The sequence below is a fragment of the Phoenix dactylifera genome, chromosome 16 (genome assembly GCF_051530095.1).
Source record: "Phoenix dactylifera cultivar Ajwa chromosome 16, Ajwa_hap1_PhDact_Kaust_v1.1, whole genome shotgun sequence".
NCBI classification, from domain to species: Eukaryota; Viridiplantae; Streptophyta; class Magnoliopsida; order Arecales; family Arecaceae; genus Phoenix; species Phoenix dactylifera.
The window spans coordinates 16,797,501-16,824,869 of NC_143205.1; the positions used below are offsets into that span (position 1 = coordinate 16,797,501).

Consider the following 27,369-nt stretch of genomic DNA (forward strand, 5'->3'; position numbering starts at 1 on the left):
AGGATTAGGATTTAATAGTGGCAGGTTTGAGGCTCAACTAAAAATACAAGAAAATATAGAATTTATTGCATATTTTGATCCAAAACTTGGGAGTGGTTTCATGACTTAGGAAATAAATTAATTCTTTATCATCAATATCCAATTAGCCAGTTATATTTTACCCATCAAGATTCGTCGTCTCGGTATCAGACTTTGTACCGGTGCCACACTAGCACTGTATCGGTACGATACAAGTCTTTTTGGCGTATCGAGTGTTGGCACGCCTCTCGTACTATGTACCGATATCAAATTAGTACGATATGGTATGACCCATACCATCCAATTCATGTCGATACAGCAAACCATGTTACCGACAAAAGCTATGTTATCATCAACACAATTTGAATGTACCTTAGGTTCTTGTAAAACAATCTTAGTTTGAAAACCAAAAAATACATCCTTATATTGGGCCCTACAAGAAATGAATTAAGTAGATAGCATATATAAAAGGGATTGTTGGAGATTAGTAAACCACGTCATCATACATAGGGAAGAGTTAAATACATATGGATGAACAAGTCGGAGATATTTTCAAGATAAGATGTAGAGTACACGTACCCAGAGCGCTATCAGTGATGCTATCTCATCAGCAATGTAGAATTTCAAACATATTCATCTGAGACTTGAAAAATGCTAGAAGATTTAAAGTTGTTTGCAAGTCTAACAGGATAAAGAAAGTGGAACCTAAAAGTTTTGTGACTAAAGTTTTAAATTATTGAATGGCATATTCCCATATATAGGAGGTTGCCTAAAATTGCAGAAAAAAATCACTATGCCACGTACCGCAGAGGAAGGTGGCATCAACATTCTAAATGCTTAACTCCAATATACAGCCCAGATGGATGGCAAAATACTATAAGATATTCACTCTTGTCGGGGCATGATAAGATTTTTAGAATAGATGAAAGAGGTTGATTGCAAACTAGAGAATCAGCTATTAGCTGCTCTTCTTCTGTCCCACACAATAGATTTGGCATGTTCTTGTATTTCTTTTTCTCACTACTGACGTTACCATTTCCCAAATGAGAAAGGAAACAGAAATACTGGTTGCAATTTTTTCACGAAAATTGGAATTATTTCACAGGTGAAAGATTTATCAGCACTTCAAAGCATGTAGAAAAGTGTAGCAAAGATCTACAGAAAACTAACCTTGAAAAGTTGGTGGTAAGGAACCTAGTGTAAATGTTTCAAATTCAACAGAGTCAATTTTATACTTTGGAATATTTTCAGCAATTATGGGCTTTGCAATTTCCCTTGCCGTTCTGCAGATTGCCTAGAAAAGGAACAGCAATACATTAATATTGAATAGAAAAGACAACAAGCAGATATTCTGCATGTTCAAAATATTCAGTGAGGCTTGCAACAGAACACACCTTATCCAGATAAGGCCACATTGATCCTAGAAACTTGTTTAGCCAATCAACCTTCAAATAGAAAGAAAAGCAAGATGATTAAGAAGTTGTAAAATTAAAATTGCAGTTATAGTATTCAATCAACACACACATACTCGATCATAATCTGGATTTTTCACCCATATAGGAATCTCAGGAATCATGCGCTCCAAAGATTTTGAATCATGTTCGACAAGCGGACGGATTTTAGGATCCTGGTCATGCGAAAAGAGAAAAAATACAATGAGCACCAAATGCCATCAGTACAAATGAAAAAATGGAGAGAGTGTGGCAGGCAACATAAAGAAACTTCTAAAAATTAATAATCACGGAAGATACAATCTACTGCAAGAAAGAAGATGCTCCTGGTATAATCCAAGGAAGAGCCAATCCTAGTAAATAACTATGACTGCAAGGATCCTATTTAGCATGTAAGATAAGATAAAAAAAGACATTTGACATTCTTACCCTCCTATATGTTATACATACATACACAAACACATATATGACGAGTACATAACATGCATGAATGCACAGATTGCATAAACATATGACAGACTGTTCAAGTAGATAATAGATAGACTGATAGACATATAGATGCAAATCTTTTGATAGGATTTGAGCCTGGATCCTCTACTAGTGGAAAAAATATTGCATATCTCTTTAAATGGGAAACCTGTGTTGTAGCCATGATCTACAATTATGTTTCTAGATTTTTTTAGGCGGTAATTCAGCTTTACTGCTACAAAGCGGTCTACTTATTCACATCTTCTGGGTGTACCTCCAGGTCCTCCACCAAGATTTATTTGTACAAGTGACAAAAGTTCAAGGTGCTAACATCCATCCTGCTGCAAGAATCCCCATTGAGTTTGTTCTCAATAGCTAACATAAAGGGCCAACACCTGTCCCACTGCAAGCATCCATGCTGAGTTCATCTTTGATAGCCAATCAATCAATCAGCATACTCCCCTCTCTCTGAACATGCAGAATCTAGATGTAAACAAATTGGGCCAACAGCTCACTTATCTTTTGCACAATAGAAATGTTCCACCCACAGCTGCTAGTAAGGAATCTACAACAATCTTGGCATTCCAACCACAGTTTAGAACATCCTTCCCACCTCCCTCATTCAATCCTATATCTGATAACCATCAATCAAAAGTAATAATGTCATTGGCCATGGAGGATACTGACTCTGAATACATTGGCAGCCCTTGTCATTTCAACAAACGAACCCAATCCCAGCTGTTGTAGCTGCTCTTGCTAAAGAGGCATCAAGCTGGTGTTAATATGACATGGAGATGGATGATTCTCTAACTATCTTCTAGAACCCATTACCTTTTGCTAAGATTGCAAATTGTCCAAAGGTAAACCTTTGTGAGATTAACAGTTTGCCATACAACCTTGAATATCCCCTTTGTTGTGTCCGAAAAACAGCATCAATCCTCCCCTTCCAAATGTTCCAACAATCAAATAAAGTCAGAGATGCAAAAGATCTCTGTTCTCGGAGTCATATTGGTCAACCATTTCCAGCAAACATCAGAATCTACATTATGGCACCCATTGGAAACTATGGAACTTCCCTCATGTTACTGTTAATCTGCTGCAACCCCACATCATGTGTTCTACATCCTCATCCTCCACTTAACATCTAACATCAAGGTTCCAAATAATAATTACAATTGCTAAAGGTGAATTTACAATGGCAATCTGCTTTAACACATTTCTAGAAGAAAGATACGCATTCATGGCCATGTTGGCATCATCCTTATCTCCTGCCACTGTGCCAGTCCATACCTTACATTGAATACTATTTATGCTTAGCTAAGGTGCTCAGACACAAGCAAAATTTTAAAAAGCAGGCTGAAGATTGAAGAAATATAGTGTTTTATTCAAAAAATTCCAACTTTTCCAAAATGGTTTTCTTGGTACAGATAGAATTACATGCATACATATATATATCTTTGATGATGATATTTTTTCCGTCACAACATCAAAGTGGACATTTGGTAGCATATAGTGTGCCACTTGTTGCATATTTATTTACAAGCCTAATAGTTTCTTCTATATTATTTTATGCATAACACAACCATATTTCTTGGTTGGTCTCCCTGATATATTTAAATCAAATACTTTTTTAGTAGTCGTGCACACTGCCCTACAAAGATTACTTTCCTTAAAATAAATTCAACGAGTAAAAAATCCTGAAAACATGGATCATGAGTAATAAAAAACCTAATTCTCTTTGTCCATTTGGTGGCAAAGTCATCTTTGTGGAAGCTTTAAATCCTAAAAGAGCAGTAAGTGGAGGTTTTCTTGAAGTCTAAACAAGAAGAAGAATCAACCTACTGCATTGTATGTGACAATAAGAATATTTCACCTCACATTCATTCAAAACAAACCCCAGAATTTTGAAAATCAATGCAACAGTAGAATTCTTTGGCTTGCATTTTTCTATCAAGAAATCTGGTTTAACTGCACAGATTCTTGCCAGAAATCTCACACTGTTACACAGACACCAATTCAACTGTTCAACAAGCTTCACTATCTTCTCGAAAATCAAATTTGAAGCCCACCTCAAGGCAACATAATAATAATTAAAAAAAACATAAAAAAGAAACTTAAACGACCTCAAGATTCCAAGATTCTTCATTACAAATCTATAGTAACTTCCACGGACTCAAAGTCATAAACGATGCCCACGAGGAACAAGAACAGATCTCACATAAAAAAATTAATCAAAACCCGCATCAGAGAATTACTAAACAAGAAAGCCATATCCAAATCGAGAGAGCCGTACCTTAACATCAGCGGGCTGGAAGTAGATGAAGAGATAATACCCTATCACGATCCCAGCCGAAAACCCCATGCCAAATCCGAAGAAACCCAGCACCGTACTCACGAATCCCATAATCGATCCCCTTTCAATTCCTCGCAAAACTCTAGGACCCTAAATTCAAACTCTAAAACCCCAAATTCAAACTCTAAAACCAAGAAATAACGACAAAAAGAAGGTACGAGAAAGCCAAAAAAATCGTCCACCTTCAACCTCGTAGAAATCTCCCACCTCCCACCTGCGCCAAAATGTACGAAAATCTTTGTGAAAAGTCCGCACCGAAGAAGAAAATAAAGAGATCAATTTCTACATCTCCATCGTCTCGCTACCAGACAACCATAGCACTCACCAAGAGATTGAATCATTTAAAGAGAAAGGGACGCCCCCGGATATGGACAGCTATTCTGGGATAACTATTCTTCTTGAATAGCTAACCGGAATAGTAGAATTATTTCTTAGTGGTGGATAAGAAGAGAGAGGATCATGGGGTTCGAAAAAGGAACCTGAAAGGTGGCAATCTTTCTTCCTTTGGGGTTAGGATTCTCTTCTCCGCGTGAAAACCAGGGGTCGGAATATTTACCAATAAAAAAACTAGGGACGGAATAAGAAATAAGGAAATGAGAGAATAAGCTGCGGACGGGATTCAGATCTCCAAAATGTATTTATTTTTCTGCTTTCATTAAACGCATCTCACTACGTGGGCGGTGTATATTTGTACTTTCTCCACGTGATGGGCTCACGTGTCAGGTGTATGATAGTTGATGTATGAGCAAACAGCCAAAGACTTTTTTTTTTTTTTTTTTTTTTTGTGCTCATTTATATACGGCTCAAACAGATAGAAACCAATGAATGCCGAGCCATGCATATTTATATTTATTTTATTTAATAAATATAAATATTAATATTAATTAGATGAAAAAATTTATATACATATTTATTTTAAATAGATATAAATGCCAGATATAAATACGTATATAAGTTAAAAAAATTAAATCTCATTGCTATAAAATTAAAGATATTATTAAATGAATGATAAATCAAGTTAATAATATATTAATAAGGTCATTTATTTTTCTTTAAAGTGCATGAGTACTATATAAAATTAAATAATATTACAAATAAAATCGGATATTCAGATTGAGTAGTCGTCTATATCATGTTCATTTTTCTTTCATGGATATAGACACATTTATGAACATATGCTAAAATTTCTATCCATATTTGCATATATTTGGATACGAAAATAATTCTAGATGAATATTATCCGATCTACTTTCACCTCTACATTCGTATCAAGATCACATCAGGGCAGACCATTAGGTTAATCCACTGATCAAATTAGGGGGCACTTGGCTGGGATTGTTGGCAAGAGCTTTTTTTTTTTTTTTGTACTCAATTGTACCCATCAGCTGAAGTATACCAAGGGGCGGCGAGAAGATGGTTGTAAAGCGGTGGGGTGTGGGAAGAATAGCTATGAAAGAATAGTGGAAGTTTGGAATAGTGGAATAGCCGTCCGAGGTTTATTACCTTAATTTATGGCAGGTCATTAAGATAATCCACCGATCATATGAGGCAGAATGTTTGTTTATTAGAGTACTTAATCTTTTGCAAGTGGTGGACTGTTGGGATCTCCTGAATTCACGTCATGGGACCTTTGAGTAATCTCGGGTGCTTCGTGGAATAGTTGAATTTTCTTTGCCGAATGTATATAATTTTATACATGTACCATTGCTCGAGATTTTGATAGGCACCATCTTGTGACACGTTCTTGCCTTGGGTGTCAAAGTTGGAGCGGTTGGTGATGCAATAACAAGGACTCAACGATTTGCTTGATGATGGCAAAATGTAACACAACCATGACTTAATCTCATTGTTTTATTCAATCAAATTGGGTGGTTTATAGTAAGAAAGGGTGGGGTAACATAACTACCTTTGCTGGCGCTTCACAAAAAGGGAGGAAAAAAAAATTGTTCATCTTTTGATCTCATAATCCAAATGCTTTAATAATTGATTTTTCCTGAGGAATGCAACCAAGGGATTAAAACACAAGTATGAGCATCATCAATAACTTGCTTTTCATGTTTCAAGAAAAAATATGATAAAATATAATTTTCATGTCAATATTTAATAACAATAGATTTTCTTATGGATATGCACAGATTTTGTAATAACTGAGGACCTCATCTCAAGAAGGTTAACTGAAAGGTATTTTTTGAGTTTTTTAGCCATGTATAAGTACCTAAGATCTCCTCGGCAAATAACCAATGTGAGACTAAATACATGCATGCACAGATCCTCACAAATTTTTATTAATATTAAATTTTCTCCGGGCTATACAGGAAGAGTAAAAGTAGCAAAAAAACCTCATAGCCAGACTTCTGTGCTAGACTCCTTTGTTTCTAGACTTCTTCACATGAAGGAAAATAATTGGTTTTTTGTGGACTGGCAACATCCCAACACCCCTTGCCCCATGTTTTTAGGGGAAAGGGATTATTGTTGAGTGCTCTCTCAATAGCTTGATGTGCACAAAGAACATTAATCTATATCTCCTCAAGGGTCTTCTTTGATTTAATGAATCATTAGTTTTCTTATTTAATTAAATGGAAAGAGAGAGGAGTTATTGAGTTTGAATGTCAAAGCTTTATTTTCGAACAAAGTTAGGACATTGTGGATAAATGTCCTGAAATTTTCATGTTAGATGTAATCTGTAGTAGCATGTAATAATCAATAGATATCTTTTTTCTTTTCCCTCCTCTTTCTACAAGGACCTTATGAAATATGTTTGAAGAACTTCCAATCAAGTCCTTTCATTGTTTTCCTTCCATTGCTTTATTCCTATTTAAGAGTAGTTGGGACATGTTTATTATTTGCAAATCACAAAGGATATATCCATGCGTTTCATGAATGCTGCAAAACAACAAGCATGCATGATTGGCAAATAGCAAAAGTGACCCACCATAAGCATCAAGATCTCACAAGCATTAGTTTATAACTTGTATTAAAATGACAAAAGGAAAGGCTCTACATATGATTCGCAAATAACAAAATAGACCCATTACAAGGATCACAAATCTCACACCCTTTTGTTCTAAACTTGTATGAAAGTGAACAAAAAGAAAGACTGGGTCTAGAATGCATATATACAAATTTCTGCTACACATGTGGCCTTTATTTAGTTAATCTCTATCTATAGAGCATGATATCGAGATGTGCCGATGGTAATTTCATACACAATAAAAGAGATATTTGTATGGAAGGTAGATCCAACACGTCTTTCGTATGTGTTACATTGCTTTTTGTATGTTATCAGAAGAAATAGCATTCCAACCTTACTAGTGTCCCACATGAAGGAGATAGATCCAACTCCGAGTCATTCATATATATATATATAATGCTTATTTAGATGATATCACCTCTTGCCAGCTGAGCAAGAGGTCGAGGTGTAGGGATTAGTCTCTCCTAATCTCACAACATTACAATTCTACAAATTTTTTACTTTACTTATATGGAGGTAAGCGTCAATACTTCGGCCTCCAAATATAGAATGCTTCTTCCTTAATAATAAACAATGCTATAACATCTAGCATCATAATTTATATTTTTGGTTCTTTTGATCTAAATGTACTAGAAAATCTTTTAAATCAAATCCACAAATTATTACAATTAAAACAATATCATTACTGAATGCCTTGAAAGAGAAGTATCCCGCTCAACATCCAATAATGCCTTGATAGGAGGTCATTTTCTATGAGGATTTGCTAAGAATCATGCGTTGGTTGTGATTAATATATGAAAGTTGAGAGTCCATGTAAAAGTTTTCAAGTCGAGATAAATTTTTGATTCTACCATCCATCATCTTTTTTATCAAATCTCAAAGGTTCTTTACGATAATGAAAGGGATTATGCCATTCATGAGTTTGATGTGATTCATGGGGTTGTTGATCCTAAGAAGAAAATTTAGGAATTAGACAAAACTTCTACCACACCCCATCAAGATATGTTTTTGATACAATAAAAGCATTATGCTAGCCCATACCTTAGGATGCTCATTTAACATGTATACAGTGCTAGATAGGTGCCATAAAGAAATCATTAGCCATTATAATTATCATTTGAACTAGCATTAGAGGTGAAACTTGTAATACTTAGGTGATTATTTTAAAATTTAAGGCTGATATAATACTAATTCCACCTGTCTCCCACTCTGAGTCGGCATTATCAAGGCAGGAGGCTTGAAGATCACAAAAACTTCGATAGCCGTTTCCAGGTGTCCTCCAACCAAGCCAAGTTTCAGCAAACGGCCGAGATGATTCCAACGGTTCGAATTTCATCCTGATCCGACGGCTCACGTCGAATTGGCGGTTGCCACCCTACACCGGCTGTCTCCATCCTCGCGGTAGCCGGTGGCATCGGTCGTCGGCTTACGCGGAGGAAAAGGAATCCGAAGTTTAAAATAAAAAAAGTTAACGGTAAATTTTAAAAAAAGAAAACTATCCGTTGGCTTCGGTTTATAAAAAGAGGCGCGGAGCCTCCGGAACGTTACACCAGAAAAAGGGAGGAAGAAGAAAACTTGTGAATTGGGTTTGATGTGTGGTTTCATTTAGAAAGAGAGGGGGAGATAAATCCATCCATACGTAGTACTTTTTTATTCCTTGTTTTCATCTGATTGTAGAAACTTATTTTTCGACTTAATTTGTTTTATAAGAGATCATAGAATCTTTATTGTTCATTTTCTTAATTTCACTTGCTTTCTTCTGATTGCAGAAAGATAACTAGATAATAACATCTTGATTTTTCTTTCCTCCCTGCTGTCTTTCTTTTTAATTCTTTATAAGATAGGCTTGAAGTATTTGGGCTCTCAACCACGTTGTTAAGATTATAAGCAGGTTCTACCCAATTTTCTCTAACATATCTCAATCTTTCCATGTGCTTTGATTTTTCTGGATCTCTTAGATCTCCTTGTATTTTGTGAATCTCTTTGAGTGTTTTGTGGTGTATATATGAGACAGTTCTGAATAAAAACAGCCAGTTTTTCAAAGGAACATAAAGGTAAAGAAAGATAAGATTGATAGAGGGAGTTGCTATGGATCATTCTCCTTTGAATCCAACAAGAATTGCCAGTGTTAATGGTAGATTTATGTTCAGATCTTCTAATTCTTCCTTTCCTTTGAACGACCATCACTTTTTGAATGGAAGTTTGGAGCCATTAGTATCACATCCTCCACCTTATCATCCATCTCTTCCATGTTTTGCTCGTCCTTCTCTTCAGCAGCCCGCCCTGCTTTCCCTCCCTGACTCAAAATCCACACCGGCCACAGCCACCAGATTCAATCAGCAACAGCATCGGAGGAAGTCGAGACACTCGGCGAAGCCGAAGAATAGAAAAGCCATCCTTGTAACAGCCCAGAAATCCAAGGCCGAAGAAGAACAGGAGGATTTCATGGAATCGATTTACTCGATTTCGCCTCCGCCAAGCAGCCTTCCATTGCCGAGATTCTCTCTTCCAAGGCCGAAGTCTGCTGCCCCAGCCGCATCCTGTGTCATGGAGGCTGTGGAAAGCGGCGCCATCGACATCGGCGCCACCGACGGTCTCCGCCGCATTCTCCGTCTTTAGGAGAGCATGCTAGTTTCTCTTCTATATGTGATATTCGAGGCATCAGTTGAAATTTAAATTTCCATGGCTGGGAGAAGATGAAAAAGCTTAGTACTAAACAATACCGATCAAATTTGTTGCGGAATTGGCTTATCCAAGATGCTGAGCTGCTGAAGTGGCTTGAAAACTGGTTGCTCAAACCATCGTGGTTTTCTAAAGATCACGATGCATCTAGGATGGCGAGGTGGTAGATGTTGTACTTGGATGGCGATGGCTCTAAAGCTAGTCACTTCTAAGATGGTATTAAGAAGAAAAGATTGTGCTTGGATATTTGCTCTGACGTCGAATCCGACTTGAAACAGCAAAGATGAAGTTCTCTCTCTCTTTCTTTCTTTTTTCTTTTTTTCTTTTTTTTTTTTTTTGGTACATCGGCGGCTCACACCCTACGGGTGTGGATACGGCCTGCAAAATCTGAAGCAAGTAAAGCTAAAAGGGATTTCGGCACTGTGTCGGACTCCCTCAAAATAAAACCTTCAGCATGATGAGCCGCATAGGAAGCGACCCAATCAGCTGCACCATTCGCTTCCCTGTAAGCATGTGTAGCCTGATAGGTTTCACACGCCTGCAGAAGTCTGCGAATGTCCAGAAGCAGCGGTCTGCCCTCACCTGCACGATCTCGGCCCCTGACCCAGTCAATCACAGTAGCCGAGTCGCCCTCAAGAATGATCCGGTCTGCACCCAGTATCTGTCTCGCATAAGATGTACCCTCCCAGGCGGCTCGGAGCTCAGCACACACCACCGACGCATCGAAGATCCGCCGACCCCCCAACGCCACTAGCCTGGCATCGCGATCTCGAATGACGAATCCCACACCTCCACCTCTCCCATCAGCTGTCATGCTGCCGTCGAAGTTCACCTTCAGGAAACCAGGGGGTGGGGGTACCCAGGATACGAACACATATCTGGGCGCTACAAGAGCAGAATGGGTACCCCAGATGTCCCTGGCCAACCCAGAAGGTGGCCTCACAGCAGTACTCAGGAACTCCTCTGCATGCAACAAAGCCCTGGCCACCACGACCCCCGCGGGCGATCTGCGGCCCTCAAACACTCGTGCATTCCTGTCTAACCAGGAGTGGTAAGCCAGGTATGCAACGCGAGTCCCTCTCTCCTCCACCTCGGGCCCACCTCCCGGGATCTCCAGGAAGCGAAGGAACTCAGCAATGGACGACCACCTCTGCCTCGGGTCATAGGAAATCCGTGCCCCCCTCCAGATCTGAACAGCCCGCGGGCACTCGACTAGCACGTGATAGATGGACTCCTCCACCTCCGGACAGACTCCACAGTCTCCAGCTATCCGTACACCCCGTCGCATCAGAACACTCCTGGTAGGTAGACAACCCCATGCTACCTTCCACAGGAAGAGAGCGACGCGTGGATGGACCCGTAGTCTCCATATCCAAGCACCGTCAAAATGTCGGGTCACGACTCCTCCTCTCCACTGCGCTATGTCGCGAGAACTCACTATCGTCCGCCCGGACAAGCTCCATATCCTCCTATCCACTGTCAACCCCACCGGAATCTGCAAGGCCAGCACTCGCTCTGCGAGCTGCTCATGAAAGACCCGTCTAACAAGATCTGCATCCCATCTCTGCTCCCCCTGAACAAACAGAGAACTCACTGTGCGCCCCTCCAACCAAACATGGTCCATCAATGTAGGCCAGTCCTGCAGTATGCCCTCCGAAAGCCACCTGTCCTCTAGAATGCTGATAGTCCGACCATCCCCAATCTCCCACCGGATCATAGGTAGCACCCCCGGGGCACGAGAGCAAATCTCTCTCCAGATAAATGAAGACCCACGTCCAGCTCTGGAAGTGGCCGAAGAGATGGGGTCGCCATACTTCGCCCTCAGCAGAGAAGCCCAAAGACTCCCCGGCTCCAGAAGAAATCTAACTGCAAGCCTAGTGGCCAGTGTCTCCCTGCGCTTGGCTAGAGAGTGGACTCCCAATCCACCCCGGCTGGTTGGCTGACAAATGACCTCCCAAGCCAATAGGTGGATGCCCTCTCTATCCCCACGGTGCCCCCAAATGAAACTCCTGAACATCCTCTCTAGGAAGTTCTCTCTTCCTAGAGAGTATTTGATGGTGGACTCTCCAATGCGTAATTCAGAAGGGCAAGAGCACTTACCTAGAGGATCTCCGTGAATGATTTATATAGACGAGAGTTGGTGCTCGTCGCCGAGAAATTCGGATGTGTAGATCGGCTGTTTTTGGTAGCCCATCATACTCCGCACATCTCATCTAGTTATAGTAATCGATCGCGATTGTAGCTCAGGTGTCGCTGACTGGAAAAAAAAAAGAAAAATTAAATTCAAAGGACTTTCTGCACATCTTTGGCTCAACTACGTGATGGGTTTTAACTGTTAATTAATCGGTTTGTCATGCCAGCTGTGATCAATTCCAAGACATACCAAAATTAATATATGATAAAATTTTCTTCTCTTCATAGGTCTGGTTTTTAAGATGTAAATAGTTAACTAAAATTCTCAATGTAATTGGCAAGTCTCGATTTGAAAATAAATATCTAGGCTCTGTAAAATCATAATGATGGCTATGATCACCAATGAGTTTTCTTGCAGATTTTTTTTAGAAGGAGAAGGGATAATTGCCCTCTAAAATACATGATGTTAATCTATGTAAATCATTATCCCTTTATTAACAATGATCAATATTCATCACTATTTTATTAAGGTAATGAAATAAATGTTATCACCAAATTATAGCCTTGTTGTGGCACCTGCATGGTACCTTTGATCAAGATAATGAAATTTCTTGGAAAAGTGCAATAAAACAAGTGAATTATAGGAAGAGCTGTGTTCTAAAATCAGCAGGACATGCTTCTCTTATCAGAAGATTCTGTTTGTAACTTCCGACCTTCCCTCTGATAATATAAAGAATTAAGTAAACTAAGAAAACTCGATTTCAACATTTAAATTGGCAAAATCTCTCATACCATTAATAGGTGGAGCTCTGGTTAAACATGCATTATAAATTCAAATGAACCAAACCATGAGATATTTTATATATATATATATATATACACATACATACATACAGATGAAATTCAACGAACTGATGGCCAGAGGCGTTTTGATTCTGCATTGATCAATTCTCACCCTTGTGATATCTAACCACATTAGCTGAACATATTCTATATATTGCTATTAAATCTTAAATTACCAGGGAAGGAAACCTCTATAATCCTCAAGAGCATGAATCTCAGCAGCATTCCCTCTTTTCGTTTTATGCACGCTCAAGAGTTCCACCCCACACTTAAAGTAGGTGAGGACAGTGAGAGAATTGATAAACAGAATTGTCAAAAACACATCTTATAAATCAAAGAAATTATTCCAAATAATTCAAAGGAACTACAATGAATTCAGAACATTACTGGCATCCCAAAAACAATAATATGCCTAAAACTATCTTTTCACTTGCATCTTTTAGTTGTATATGTGACAAGTACATGCTTAAATAACAGCACTTAATCCCAGATCATTTTGGTACATAAAGAACTTGTCTTGAATTTTCAGTTAAAAGCTTCAGCTCTTGCAAAAGGCATGAAGAGTGTCATCAAGGGCCTTCCTGTCATAATTGCCAGTGAAGACACAATTGCCCAGAGGACCTTTAAGAAGGATGAGCCTTAGCAATCCATCAGCCACCTTTTTATCAACCTAAAACCCCCATGGATCAAAATTTTAGAATTAAGAATTGCCGGAAAAATCATTTTTGTCTCTCAAAAGAATTATGAGGAAATGGAGAAGAGTATCTATCACTTACTGCCATAGCAGTTTTAAATTTCTCCACTGTCATCATCTCAGGTGGTGCTGTTGGAAGCTTAGCCTGCTGTAGGATGTTAAGGACCCGCTGTACGATTGTATCATCAATCCAGCCTAGCCGATGGGACATGTCAACTGCCATCACCTACAAATAAAAGCAAAACAACTTTATTTAACACACCCACTTTACAATAGTAAGAATCAAAGAGCGGTGCCTGTATCACCATTCCAGCCGCAACAGCTTCCCCATGGAGCCACTGTCCATAGCCAAAGCCTGTCTCAATAGCCTGAAATGAGAAACATCAACATGAGAATGTCATGCATCCTAATAAATAGCAGTTGGAAGTTGCATGACATGGAAAGGAATGAACATGAAAAACAACAAGGTTAAAACATGAAAGTGAAACAGAACAAACTCTATTAAATAGAAGAATGATCATTTCTGAGTTACATGCGGTCAGTAAACCTTCAAAATAAACAGTCAATGGAAGTTGCAGAATTATGAACACTTAATTAAAAGAAAAAGCTTCCCATATATTTGTGTCAGTAGGAACATATAGGCCTTCAACAACCCTTAGAAAGATACTGTACGCTTTTTTATTTTAAGTCATAATTTAGAGTTTCAATCTGCACCATGAACAGCAAGCTTTAAAGCTTGAATTGTAGATCTGCTGAGATGGACTAATTAGTGCCCAACCACTCGGTGAAATGGTTTCTTTCAAAGTGATATCCAACATGAGCAGCGTCAGTGTAACATGAATGTCAACACAACAAAGTTACACAGCTAATGTCTGATGCTATTGTTGCATCCTTTATAGCTGGCGTCATAGTTGCCAGACTGAGGAGCAAGAGGAAAGTTATGTATCAGCTGTATACCTTTAAAATATGATATTTGTGTTACCGAACCATCATCCATTAAATATTGATATGCCCTACCAATTTCTGAAGTAAGGGCATGTTTGGTGTCAATAAAAATGAAAAAAATCCTTTTGCAACTTTAAAAGTTAAAAAAATACTTCCTAAAAAAAATTAAAGTTGTTTTTCTCAAAAAAATTAAATGTTTCACAATATCAAATGGGAAGTGTTTCTACATGAAGCAGAAGTCAAAAAGCATTTATGAGAGAAGGTACCAAAACTAAATTCTAGCTTCTTTATAAGATTGCCCCATGTCATTCAAATATGGTAAGCTCATCTACAAAAGGTAGTTATACAAATGTGATTGCCAAATGCCAAATATAACAAGAAGTACACCTTAGTTAAGAACCTAAATGAATCTAATTTTCGACAATGACCTTTTTCTGGATATACCAAACACACCCTAAATCAGTCTGATGGATGATTCATGCCCACCAGTGCGTACTGCTAATATCATATTTTTCTGCAAAGCATAATATCACAATCCATTTTCAGCTCATATTATCACACCGTTCAGAGTTGTCGTATTGACTTCAGATTATAAAATTATTGGAGCAGCTTTCATCTACAAACACACCTAATTGCAGTATAATTTGTAAAGCTTATACAGCTTTTGTTAGAGAAAAGCATATATTAACCAGTATAATTAGTAGTAAATACTTTAGAGGGAGACTTCGGAGCATGGTTTAAAGTATCAGTATCGCAACCTTGGCTGTACCTACCATACCAGCATATGGCACACCTTTCGCTGCTGGCATGGAGAAAAATGAGGCTGCTGCACATGTGTTGGTATTATATCAGTACAAGGGGCATACCAGTACTAGTTCCTTATCAATATGATCTAGCATTGGCCGGTACAGGAAGGTACTCAAATCCTTGCTTTAGAAAAACTGCTTTTAACAATGAATTACCATAACGGTAAATGTTCGAGCAGCAACAACCATTAACCAAGGGCCTTCTCCCACATCTTGACAAATAACAAGAAGATTAATAAATACACAATTTTAACCTTAAACTTCTATGACACCAGTGTATCAGGACAAATAAGATCATATGCCTGCATTAAATTGAGGTGAGGCCGAGTAATTGCTAGGACTTCAAAATGAACTTGGTTACCTTCTTTATAACTGGCTAATATTTTATTAAAAAAAGATGATATTACATTACAGGCTTGGAATCTAAAAGGGCAAAAAAAATTGAAGTCTTACATTATAATGTTCCTTGGATGTAAATTGACTCACAAGCACAAGCATGCATGGAGAATAACCCTGAAATACAAAAGAAGCAGCCATATTTCGAGTGTCCTCATCATCAGAGATCAAGCTATTCCCACGCCTCCTTCCAAGCCCTAGGATGCAGCATTTCTTGATTTACCCTCCATAATTACTTTATTACATGGCATGACTTTATTTTGAAGAAAGTTATTTCCTTGCATTCCTCATTACAATTTTTTTAGCAAGAAGTGAAAAAAGGTTTAATTATCAAGGTAAAGTAAAAATCGATTAAAGATTGAATGATATTGTAAGTCTGAAGTGGCTGCAGGTGGTTGAATATGACCAGAGTCACTTATGGAACATGTTCAAGTCCAACCTTAGGTAGAAACTTCTGGGAGTTTGACACATTGTGGTCAGGTTTCCAACCAAACAAATTAAGCCTATAAATTATTTTTTAAACTAAAATAACAAAAACATAAATAAAAGAAAAGCAAGCTCAACCAACATTTTGTATTTGAACAGGCTCAAGCCCAAATATACCAAGTTTGAACTCTATGCACTTTAACCCAATCAGTAGTCAGCCTAGACTCGTAACTGTTGATTCTATAAAGTCCTATCAGATTTCATTTCACTAAGTCTAGTTTAAGCTGTAAGAAATAAATTCGTGAAATGATCTTACCATCTTCCTCACTTGCAATTAAAAAAATGAAAATGCAGAGAAAATTAAAAGGATTTGGCTAGAAAGCACAGAGCCTAGGAAAAGTAAACAAAAAATTGCAAACCGCCCATTTAAATACTCTCTTACCTCGCAGTAGTATGTCCTCAAGGACTGCACTCACCTGTATCTTATAATACCTCCTCTGTTATGCTATATAGATAGGCATCAAGACATACTACCCCTTTTCTCTCCACCTTCCTTGCATGAACGTGTCTCCATATTTATTTCTCTAAAGATCCCATAGCTGAACTATAAGTTCTCCGAGCAGTCTTATATGAGACAATGAACTCCAAAAATTCTACCCAGGTCCCAACTGAATGAAAACAGTCCAGCAATATATGGAATAATAGAATATGCAGTGTCACTCAGAAATCCTACCATAAATTATCTAATTACCACTCAGTTTCAGTAACAAGAAACAATTAGACAACACACATAGGTACATCTCCACTTTGCTCACCCTCCTTTGATCCCATAAGATACAACTTTATCTATATTTATGTTCTACCGAGTGATCCAATATAATGAAAATAAGTATCAGGGAATCTCCAGTCCATCACTTACCCCATCAAAGTCTTTGCACAAAATCCATACTATACATGTTTTTGTAGCTTTTCTCTAATTTGACATAGACCCAGAAGATTAGGGCTGCTTAAGGTTTATTTGCAGAGGAAGAAAAGATCATTGTTAAGATATAGTAACGAGTTCCAATTTCTCCTGATAGTGAAAGTAATTAACCGAAATACTGAAAAGGAAGGGGAAATAAGTTGAAAAGAAGAAGTGCTGTTCCCTGAGAAGATATTCCAGGAAAAAAGGATAAAGAAGGGCAGCATGCTCATTGTTTTTCTTCTTTCTTTCGCTAAAACCTTCAAAAACCATCCTCCAGCTCAAGATTACATTAACTTTATTCAATAGACTCCTTTAGCTAGCAATTCCTTCCGAGTCCGAAGTTCTTATAGGACTCAGCTATCACTCAAATTAACAAAGAAACTAGCTATTATCGACTGGCCACATCATAACTGAATCTTGATCAAATCAACAACAAAAAAAAAAAAAAATCTAAACAGAAGGGACTAAAGCAAAGATAACTTGGGACCAAGTAATGGCCAATCAAGCCTGCATTGACTAGGCTTTTACTAGGACCAGCTTGTTTGTTTCTCTGGACCACATCATGGTTCCCATTGAAAATGATTATTCTCTGTGAAGTTTTCCAGATGTTAGTAACTCTTTTCCATATGGTAGTAAAATATACGACCTAATCAATGGCTCAAACTACAAATGTCTTTCACAAGTCCTTGCTTCTCCAGTTTAATTAGCTTGACATCTTAAGTAACATATATTGTAACATATGTTGATTGCCAGAATTATGCATGATTTACTTGATTCTGGAAATGCAAATTTAGCATATGAAATTACATATGAAGAGCTCGAAATAAAAAGATTAGCAAAAAGTGAATAAGTAAAAGAAAAAAAGGATCATATAAAATACTGGTGGCAAACTAGACACTCACATGACCAAATGTATGACCCAAGTTCAAGGTTGCCCGCAATCCACTTTCTTTCTCATCCAAAGCAACAACCTCAGCTTTGTTTTCACATGATCGCTTGATAGCATATGCTAAGGCACTTGGGTCTCTGCAGCAATCATGCATATAAGATCTCACAAATAGATGAAGTTCATTACATTTGAAATAGATGCATAGAAAAGTCTAAGTATGCAACATAACCTTTTTTCAGCCTTTCTAATTTTGTTGATTGACTAATGCTGAAATAGTTAAAAAAGTGATGAAAATTAAACTGATGGGAAGGGCTAGTGGAAGAGACAGAAATTTTTTATAGTATCAAGATAAAGAAAGCAAGATTTGCTAAAATCAATCTTACTTGGCATACACCATTTTTTTTAAAAAAAGAAAATATAACTTTGACAAAGGTTTCACAGTAAACGTGACAGATATGGAAGATTTGACTGGTTGTAGGGGATGAAATTGAAAGTCTCAAAACTGAGAAAAATAGTTATATATTGGTAACTGAAGATACGCCAGAATGTGAACAGCCTGTGCAGTCTAGCTTGTGAAAATGCTCCTAACTGGCGAAGGAGCAGATACTCACAGAGGCTATCCTAGCATGTTAGCCAATTTATTTCAGATGCTTTTTCGAGCCTAAAAGGGGTTATATACAGTAATGAAAAGCTTAGGACGGCCTACCATAAGACAATTGCAATGACCACAAATTCTATCAAACAACATTCATAATGGTTTCACTTCCCTAAAGATCTTTAAAGGTTAAGCTTTTGGAGTGAAGAGCTTTCCATAATGCCTTATCAGAGAATTGTCACTCCTGAATTTACATGGTAGTCAAGTAGACCCCCACTAGGTCCAGTGGATTTAACTGTTTTAGCAAAGAGTCTGTTGAAGTTTGATATCTTCTAAAGAAAAGTTTGAATTATATTTGTTTATATTTTTTAGGTTGGTTATGAAATTTTGTTTAATGAAAATTGATTCATACAAGCACGTCCTAGATTATCTCATGCACTTAGGTCATAAGTCATAACTTTTGATATTGACCGGTGGGAACAATGTTCAAAAAGGTGATGATGGTATGCGAGCACCTCAGAAACTGGAGAGTAGTTATAAAGGTTTTGTTTTTCACATCTCTTTCATCAACAAAGATCAAGGTAGTCTAGGGATCTATAATAAAATGTAATTCAAGTGAAGCCAAATTGGGCAAAGTCACAAAACTATTGCATTTCCAGGACTTGCATTGAAATAATTAGGTATAGAACATGAGCATGCTAACCATGACAGCAACACAGAAAAGTTGTATAGAAGTAGAATAATCTCCAGGTAATATTTTCATGATGGGATTATCTTTGCTTGTATCGTTTGTGCTCTATCCTTTTGACCAAAACACTATATGTGAACTCCATTTATTGATTAAGTTGCTTTACCAAATATAAATCAGCAAAGGTATGAAAGAAAATGTAATGTTGGAGATAAGTCAGAACCCATCGGAAAACATCTTACCTCATTCTACTTTGCAAGAATCACTACTCATTTGCAATGAAGATAATATATTTATTTGATAATCATACCTTGCTAACAGTGCCTGCATGTTCTTTTCTTGCCACTCAAAAAACTCTGCATCTCTGATGAGCCCATACTTCACAACTTCTCCTATACCCGAAGCCAGTTCCCGTTCAGGCAATGTATTTAGAGTGTCCGTGTCTATAAGTACAGATTGTGGTTGGAAGAAGGCGCCAATCAAGTTTTTTCCCAATGAATGGTTTATTCCAGTTTTCCCCCCAACTGATGAATCCACCTAAATTAGGCGAGCATCAATTTTCCCTGATATTCTCCAATTAAAAGTAAATAATTACTCCAGCATAAAGAATAAATTCCAGAGTACCTGAGCCATTAGAGTAGTTGGAATCTGAATGAAATTAACCCCACGAAGAAAGGCAGCGGCAGCAAAACCACACATATCGCCGATGACTCCACCACCCAGTGCCACAAAGGTACAACGCCGATCCATCCTGGACTCTATCGCCTTATCAAAGACTTTCATCAATGTTTCCTAGAGAAACCCCACGAAGAACTGGTTTACATATCACAAGCCAAACGATGAAAAGACAAAAGGAGAAGTTGTTCCAATAGACCAACCATGTTCTTATATGCTTCCCCGTCAGGTAAGATCACACTCTCAACGGAAATTTTGGAATTCCCATGAGTCAATGCTTTGATAACTTTGTCAAGGTACAGTGGCGCAATCGTGGTGTTAGTTACCACCAGAACCCTCTTTCCATGTACATGCCTAAATTCGGGGGGTGGGGGGGAACTTCAGATAACATCTAAGAGAACAATAATCCAGCAATCCAGAAGAGGAAAACAGACAAAAGATCGGATTTTAAAGCGAGATGAGTACCTCTGGAGAAGATCGGGTTCGTCGAGCAGGCCGGATCCTATGTAGATCGGGTAGCTCCGGTTGCCAAGATCGACCTCCACGATCGTGGACACCTTCGAATCCGCCGTCCGCGTCGTCCCCTCCGTCACCGGAGAGGCGATCGCGGAGATCCTCGAGCGATTCCCAGCGGACTGCAGGGAGATCGACGACGAAGCGAGGATGGGGAGGTCGAGGTCGCCACGGCGGAGGGAGAGGACGGCGCGGTGGCCGGAGACCGACCCGGGGAGGCGGGTGGCGGCGGGGAGCTTGGGGGAGGAACGGAGAGTGGAGTGGATCGAAGAGGTGGATACCGCCATGGAGCAGAATTAGGGTTAGGGCTTGGAGGCGAGGAGGGGCGAAGGGGATGTCGCTGGCCACCGTCGTCGTCGGCGCCCCCCATCGCTTCCCTCTTAAGCTGGGCGGGGTTGGTAAGTGGAGGCGGGTAGGTGAGGCGCAAGGGAGCGCGCGAAGATTGCGCACGTGCGGCGAATGGCTAATTGGCTAAGTTGCGAATGCGTGGAAAAATTCAAAAAATAAAAATAAAAATAAAAAAACGGACACGTTATCTACGGTTAGCCTGTTGATGGGCTTGATGGCCCGCCGGCCCGGAAGTATTCCGACGGGCTTCAGCCTGGATTTTAACCCCAGCGAGCCGGGGCGGGCTTGACGTGGGAGCCCATCTGTTAAAATAAGCCGGTCTCGGGTCTAATTCGGTCCGGTCCGAACCTAGCCATAGATAATATATAATTATACCTTAGGGACCCAAGTTTTGGTGCCCCCCCCCCCAAAAAAAAAAAAAAATAATAATAATAATAATAATAATAGCTCTCCCATGCACCAACATCCTTTATGAACAACCATAAACACATGTTCATAATTCTTACCAGTATCCTCACGTGACTTGCAGGCGAGGAGGGTTCTTTTGGAAGGTGACTCCGCGATGATTATTGGATGGATTCTGTAGGTATCAGAAAGGGTTGGCGACTACCATCCGCTGTTGAGGGACATCCAGGCATTAGTTCATGGTGGGATAGTTATTCAGGCAAAGCATGTATTTCGTGAGGCGAATGGGGCTGCGGATTGGGTAGCCTCCTTTGTTGCTAACCACTCAGAAGCTATATATGAGTGGGCAAGGTAGAACTGCCTAGTATACTCCGTGATGTATTGTCTTTTGATTTTCTTGGTTGTATCTCTATACGTTATGTATGATACCACCGTTCTTAGCCCAAAAAAAAAGTATTTTTTATATTTTTAAATTAAAAAAAGGTCCAAAAAGTTGAATTCAAAATGGTCGTGTGGTTGGTTTACCAGTGATTGTTTGTTGGAATATTGGTTGGAGGAGATTCAAAGAGTTGTTATCGGATCTAAAAAGGATGTTCACAGTGTTTTGGAATCAATTTATTCTCACCCTGAAGGACTCGATCAGTCCAGCTTCTCCTTTTATTACAAAGAATATTTTTCAAAGAACCAGCTGCTTTTTACTGGTTTCCAGTTTCTACCTTGTTTCTCTCCTTTTTCTTTTTGTTCTCTTTTTGTTCAGTTCTTTATTTATTTCTTTTGTTCTTATTATTTGTTAATCTATTTTTCTAAGTTGCTGTATATTTTCATCTTTTTAATGAAAGTGATTAGAGGTGTCCTGTCTTTTCTCAAAAAATATAAATTTACAAAGGTTTGGGTCAATAATGCAATTCTGAAATTGATAACATGAATGTAAAAGGCACCGCATACCATATAGTATAACTGGCAACATAAATGCAACATGTGTGTACACATTTGCATATATGCATGAAATTGGATTGAGTTTTAGGTTTTAGAAAATAATTCTATCTAAATCCAAAACCTTATCTAACAAGATTTTGAATCTAATTTTGGGATTCAAATCTAACCTAATAGCTTATTGGATTTTCTTTTTATATCAAAATCCTATGTTTTGGGCCACTTAAGGTTAAGTTAGCTGGTTATCGGTCTCCATCGACACTCATAATTAAAATTGACAAGTCATAATATCTAAAAATAAATTTCATAAAAAAATATATCTCTTTTTTTGTTTTCATAGAAACTGTAATACATATAATCATATTTTGTTATTGTTGGGAGATTACCCAAGTCACGACAGAGAGGCGCTCGACCGAAGGGCGCCGACCAGAGAGGCGCTCGACCGAAGGGCGCTGACCAGAGAGGCGCTCGACCGAAGGGCGCCGACCAGAGAGGCGCTCGACTAGAAAGCGTCGACCAGGGGCAATCCCGCCACAGGACATTCCGCTAAGCGACCTGCTCGGCTCGGCACCTCTGCTAGGCCCATGCCTTAGCCGAATATCCAATCACTGCCTAATCCTCCAACAGGTCCGACGACCAAGTACGTAACTCCACTACAACCTGCCACCATCCCTAAGCCATCAAAGCACAGGATCTCCACAGGAACTCGGCATGACCTGTCATTAATGCATAAGACCCCCTCGGGCCTCCGATGCACTCAGTCATTAAATGAACACAGCTCAAAACGATCTCCGGATCACTGAACCATCAGAGCGTATGGCTCTCCCTGACCGCCGGTTCATTCGGTAATAAATGCACTTACCATCCATGGACCCCAGGTCCACCATAGCCAGCGGTTCAACCACTCCAACAGGTCCGATCGACCGTGACAACTCCCTGATTCCGGTCCGATTCGGTCCCGTTCTCCACTACGCCATTAATGGGCCAAATCGTGCCTAATTATTACACAAGAGGACAAACCTCCTGTCACCTCCCAGGTAACAAAAATCCTCCTATAAAAGGAAACCTGGAGGGAAAGGAAAGGGGGCCCCCGAGAGAGAGACAGAGAACCCTCCTGGACCGGATAGAAAGAAGTAAACAGCATAGACACAAGGGAGGGGACGATCCTCTTCATTTTTCCTTATCTTATCCAAATACTCTCCGGCCTGCTCTCTCCACATATTCCCCCTCTAACTTAAGCATCGGAGGGCCGGCGCCGGAGAGCCCGGCCACCGGCTTTTTTGCAGGACAGGCCAGGACGCACTCTTCTCCGCTCTCTCATCCCCGCGGAGGACGCAGTCGGCCGGCGCACCGCCGTCCGCCCTCCCGGCAGCGGAGCTCCTCCTCCCCTGGTTTCGCAGCGGCTCCCGGGTCCAATTTCCAGCAACAGTTGGCGCTAGAGGAAGGGACCGAGTTCGCTGCCATGAAGCTAAGAAGCAAAGGGGCTTCCAACGCCTCTCGACGTCCTCCACCCAGTCTTGAGCATTCCGTCCGGAACTCACCACCTCCGGCCGAGTCAACCCCTCAGGTTCGGCCGGAGCAGTTTGATGCCCTGGTGCAACAAGTGCAAGCCTTGGCTACCGTTGTCCAAAGCTTGCAACCCAGGGGCATCCCAACGGCACCGCCTCCTCCGGCTCCAGCTCAACCGGAGCCTCCTACAAGCGGACTTCCCCATCGAGGTCGGGACTCCCAAGTCCAGGCCTCCCTCTGGAGAGAGCATCCAGCCAGAGGCTACGGAGGCTGGCCACAGCCTTCAGAAGCCGAGTCGGTTCCAGGGCAACCTGCGCTCGAACGAACCGCTGCAGCCATCCTCCAGAATGATGAACTCGACAAGAAGGTCGAGAAGCTGGAACGCCAAATCCAGGCGCTCCACGGGAGAAAATCAGGACGTGATAACGACTTCGAGTTCACTACGAAGTCTCCTTTCTCCCCGGAGATCGAAGATGAACCGGTCCCACTACGGTTCAAAATGCCCCAGGTGGAGCCCTACAATGGCAAGGCCGATCCCCTGGACCACCTGGAGAGTTACCGGGTCTTAATGGCCCTACAAGGAGCCTCGGAGGCCATGATGTGCAAAGCTTTTCCGGCGACGCTCCGAGGGCCAGCCCGGCTTTGGTTCACCGGGCTGAAGCCGAGTACTGTCTCTTCCTTTGAGCAGCTCGGCAGACAATTTGCTGGCAACTTTGCCGCCAACCAGCCCCAGTGGCGGACATCCGACTCCCTCCTTGACATTAAACAAACGGAGGGAGAATCTTTCAAGGAGTACTTGGACCGGTTCACCGCCGCAACATGGGAGGTCCGGGAGCTCGACCAGTCAATCGCCATGTCGGCATTGAAGACTGGAGCCCGGTCCTACAGATTCCTCTTCTCGATCGAGAAGAATTTCCCCACAGACCTCACCGAAATGATCACTCGGGCGCGGAAGTATGCCAAGGCAGAAGAGGCCGTGGCAGTTAGGCGGGGTGGGACCGAGCAGAACCCCAAGAAAAGACGCCGCGAGGAACGCGGCCGGCCCAGAAGCCCGTCTCCACGACGAGCTAAGAATCCGCCCCGCCCGAAGAGTCCACCCCGATTGAGAGGACCGCCACAGCGGAGATCACCACTCCGCCCGAGGTTCCCACTGCAGGCCCGAGCACCCGAAAGGAGGTATGAAAAGTATACTCCCCTCAATGCTCCTCGGGCTGAAATCCTCATGGAGATTGAGAGTCGGGATGGCATCCGGCTCCCACCTCCAAAGCCAGACACCAGAATCCGGCGTGATCTCCGGAAGTATTGCCGTTTCCACCGGGATCACGGCCATGATACCGAGGATTGTTATCAGCTTCGAAATGAGATCGAAGCACTCATTCGCCGAGGGGTGCTTGATCGGTTTGTGCAAGGCCGGCGTGAAGGGAAGAAGCCAGCCGAAGGAGCAGCACAGCCTGAAGGTTCAAATGCCAACGGGCCCATCGCCGGCGTCATCAACACTATCCGAGGCGGGCCCTCGGCAAGAGAAGCCTCGGGAGAAGAAGCCTCCTCGAAGCGCCCGCGCACCACTGAAGCCATCTCCTTCTCTGATAACGATCTAGAGGGAGTCGAAACTCCCCATGATGATGCCATGGTCATCTCCATGATCATAAATAAATTTGATGTAAAACGCATCCTGGTTGATAATGGAAGCTCGGCGAATATTTTGTATTTTGGTGCATATTGTAAAATGGGGATGACAAGAGAACAGCTACGGAGGACGAATGCTCCGCTAGTTGGATTCACTGGGGATTCAGTTCCAGTAGAGGGCGAGATCGACCTTCTGGTCACAGCCGGGCTCGCCCCACGTAAAAGTACCGTGGGAATGGGCTTCCTTGTAATACGCCTGCCCTCGGTTTACAATGCCATCCTCGGAAGGCCAGGACTCAACGCCCTCCGAGCAGTGGTCTCGACTCACCACCTGCTGATGCGATTCCCCACCAGCCAGGGGGTCGGTGAAGTCCGAGGGGACCAAATGGTGGCAAGGCGATGCTACCTAGCGACCCATGAGGCAAGACGACCAGCCGAGGTGCCTGCCCCAACGACTGACCAGCCCTTAACTGAAGTTATGGAGGCACGGGTCAACCCCCAGAAAGAACGGGTAGAGCCTGGTGAGTTGTTAATTCAAGTTCCCTTACGAGAGAACTTTCCCGAGCTAACCGTGCAGGTCGGCTCTGGCCTTGGCGAAAACGAGAGGAGTCGCCTCGTCGACTTCCTACGGGACAATATGGATGTCTTCGCCTGGTCGCCTGCAGACATGCCGGGGATAGACCCGGAGGTCATGGTCCACCGGCTTCAGGTGAAGCCGACCTGTAAGCCCGTGCGACAAAAGAAGCGAGGCGCCGCCCCTGAGCGACAACGAGCAGCAGCCGAGGAGGTCAGCAAGCTCCTTGAAGCCGGCTTCATCCGGGAGATATTCTACCCGGAATGGCTCGCCAATGTGGTCCTCGTCAAAAAAGCTAGCGGGAAGTGGCGTATGTGCGTGGACTACACCGACCTGAATAAAGCCTGCCCGAAGGACAGCTTTCCACTTTCCAGCATCGACCAGCTCGTGGACTCCACCTCAGGTCACGAGCTGCTATCATTCATGGACGCCTTTTTCGGATATAACCAGATCCGCATGGCGCCAGAAGATGAGGAAAAGACAGCCTTCATCACCGACGGGGGAACCTACTGTTACAAAGTGATGCCGTTCGGTCTAAAAAATGCCGGGGCGACTTATCAAAGGCTGGTCAACCGGATCTTTAAAGACCAAATAGGCCGAAATATGGAGGTCTACGTGGATGACATGCTGGTGAAAAGCAAGGCGGCGCAAGACCACATAGCCGACCTCAATGAAGCATTCACCACACTCCGAAAGTACCAGATGAAGCTCAACCTAGCTAAATGTGCATTCGGGGTCACCTCCGGCAAATTCCTCGGCTTCATCATTACACAACGAGGAATCGAGGCCAATCCAGAGAAGATCCGAGCCCTCCAAGGGATGACGCCTCCCAGGACGGTCAAGGAGGTACAGCGGCTCACGGGCCGAGTGGCAGCCCTCGGGAGGTTTATCTCCCGCTCGGCCGAGCGCTGCCTTCCATTCTTTGCAGTCCTCAAGAAGCCGAAGGACTTTTTGTGGTCGGACGAGTGCCAGCAATCTTTTGAAGACCTCAAGCACCTGCTGGCTTCCCCTCCCCTGCTCACGAAGCCTCAACAGGGTGAGCTCCTCTACTTGTATTTAGCTGTCTCCCCTGTAGCAGTAAGCTCGGTCCTGGTCCGAGAGGAGGGGAAACTTCAGAAATCGGTGTATTACACCAGCCGGGTCTTAAGGGATGCCGAGACCCGATACTCCAAGCTTGAGAAGACCGCCTATGCTCTGGTCATCTCGGCCCGGAGGCTCCGACCCTACTTCCAAGCTCACACAGTGGCTGTGCTGACTGACCAGCCGGTCAAGCAGATCCTGCAGAGATCAGATCGTGCGGGTCGGATCACTAAATGGGCCATTGAGCTCGGGGAATTCGACATTGAGTACCGGCCCAGACCGGCGATCAAAGCACCAGCACTCGCAGACTTTATAGCCGAGTGCACCATACCAGATGAGGTCGAGCCTGAACCTGAGCCACCGTTGGAACAGACCCCAAGTTTG

At 41.7% G+C, this 27,369-nt stretch overlaps 2 protein-coding genes across 3 annotated transcripts in view; both read right to left on the bottom strand.

Moving 5' to 3' along the window:
- The window catches only part of LOC103720472 (synaptotagmin-2-like), a 15,170-nt gene extending 10,223 nt beyond the window's left edge, over positions 1–4,947 (bottom strand). Inside the window, exons 1-6 of one of the 2 annotated variants that reach the window (XM_039118008.3) lie at positions 4,616–4,947; positions 4,473–4,504; positions 4,231–4,393; positions 1,547–1,645; positions 1,413–1,463; positions 1,189–1,312 (exon numbers count right to left, since the gene is read on the bottom strand). In XM_039118008.3, coding sequence (XP_038973936.2) covers positions 1,189–1,312; positions 1,413–1,463; positions 1,547–1,645; positions 4,231–4,341 — 385 coding nt within the window. In that variant the 5' untranslated portion in view covers positions 4,342–4,393; positions 4,473–4,504; positions 4,616–4,947. The remainder of the gene's footprint in view (positions 1–1,188; positions 1,313–1,412; positions 1,464–1,546; positions 1,646–4,230; positions 4,394–4,472; positions 4,505–4,615) is intronic. The other variant, XM_026809759.4, reaches the window with a different exon arrangement.
- Positions 4,948–13,228: 8,281 nt separating this feature from the next.
- LOC103720483 (3-dehydroquinate synthase, chloroplastic) lies at positions 13,229–20,902 on the bottom strand. The gene is made up of 8 exons (XM_017846016.5): positions 20,463–20,902; positions 20,201–20,351; positions 19,947–20,114; positions 19,633–19,859; positions 18,053–18,176; positions 13,919–13,981; positions 13,696–13,839; positions 13,229–13,589 (listed from the first exon to the last, which is right to left on the bottom strand). Exons 1-8 carry the CDS (start codon positions 20,795–20,797, stop codon positions 13,458–13,460), a joined length of 1,344 nt encoding a protein of 447 aa, XP_017701505.5. The 5' UTR covers positions 20,798–20,902; the 3' UTR covers positions 13,229–13,457.
- Positions 20,903–27,369: the final 6,467 nt, after the last annotated feature.

Bases quoted from the DNA above. Each gene is read 5' to 3' on its own strand.
- LOC103720483 (XM_017846016.5), bottom strand. From the start codon at position 20,797: ATGGCGGTATCCACCTCTTCGATCCACTCCACTCTCCGTTCCTCCCCC. The intron at 19,860-19,946 runs GTACTCTGGAAT...CGCCTAATTTAG, and splicing joins CAACTACTCTAATGGCTCAG to GTGGATTCATCAGTTGGGGG. The intron at 18,177-19,632 runs GTATGATTATCA...TGATTGCTGCAG, and splicing joins ATGCAGGCACTGTTAGCAAG to AGACCCAAGTGCCTTAGCAT.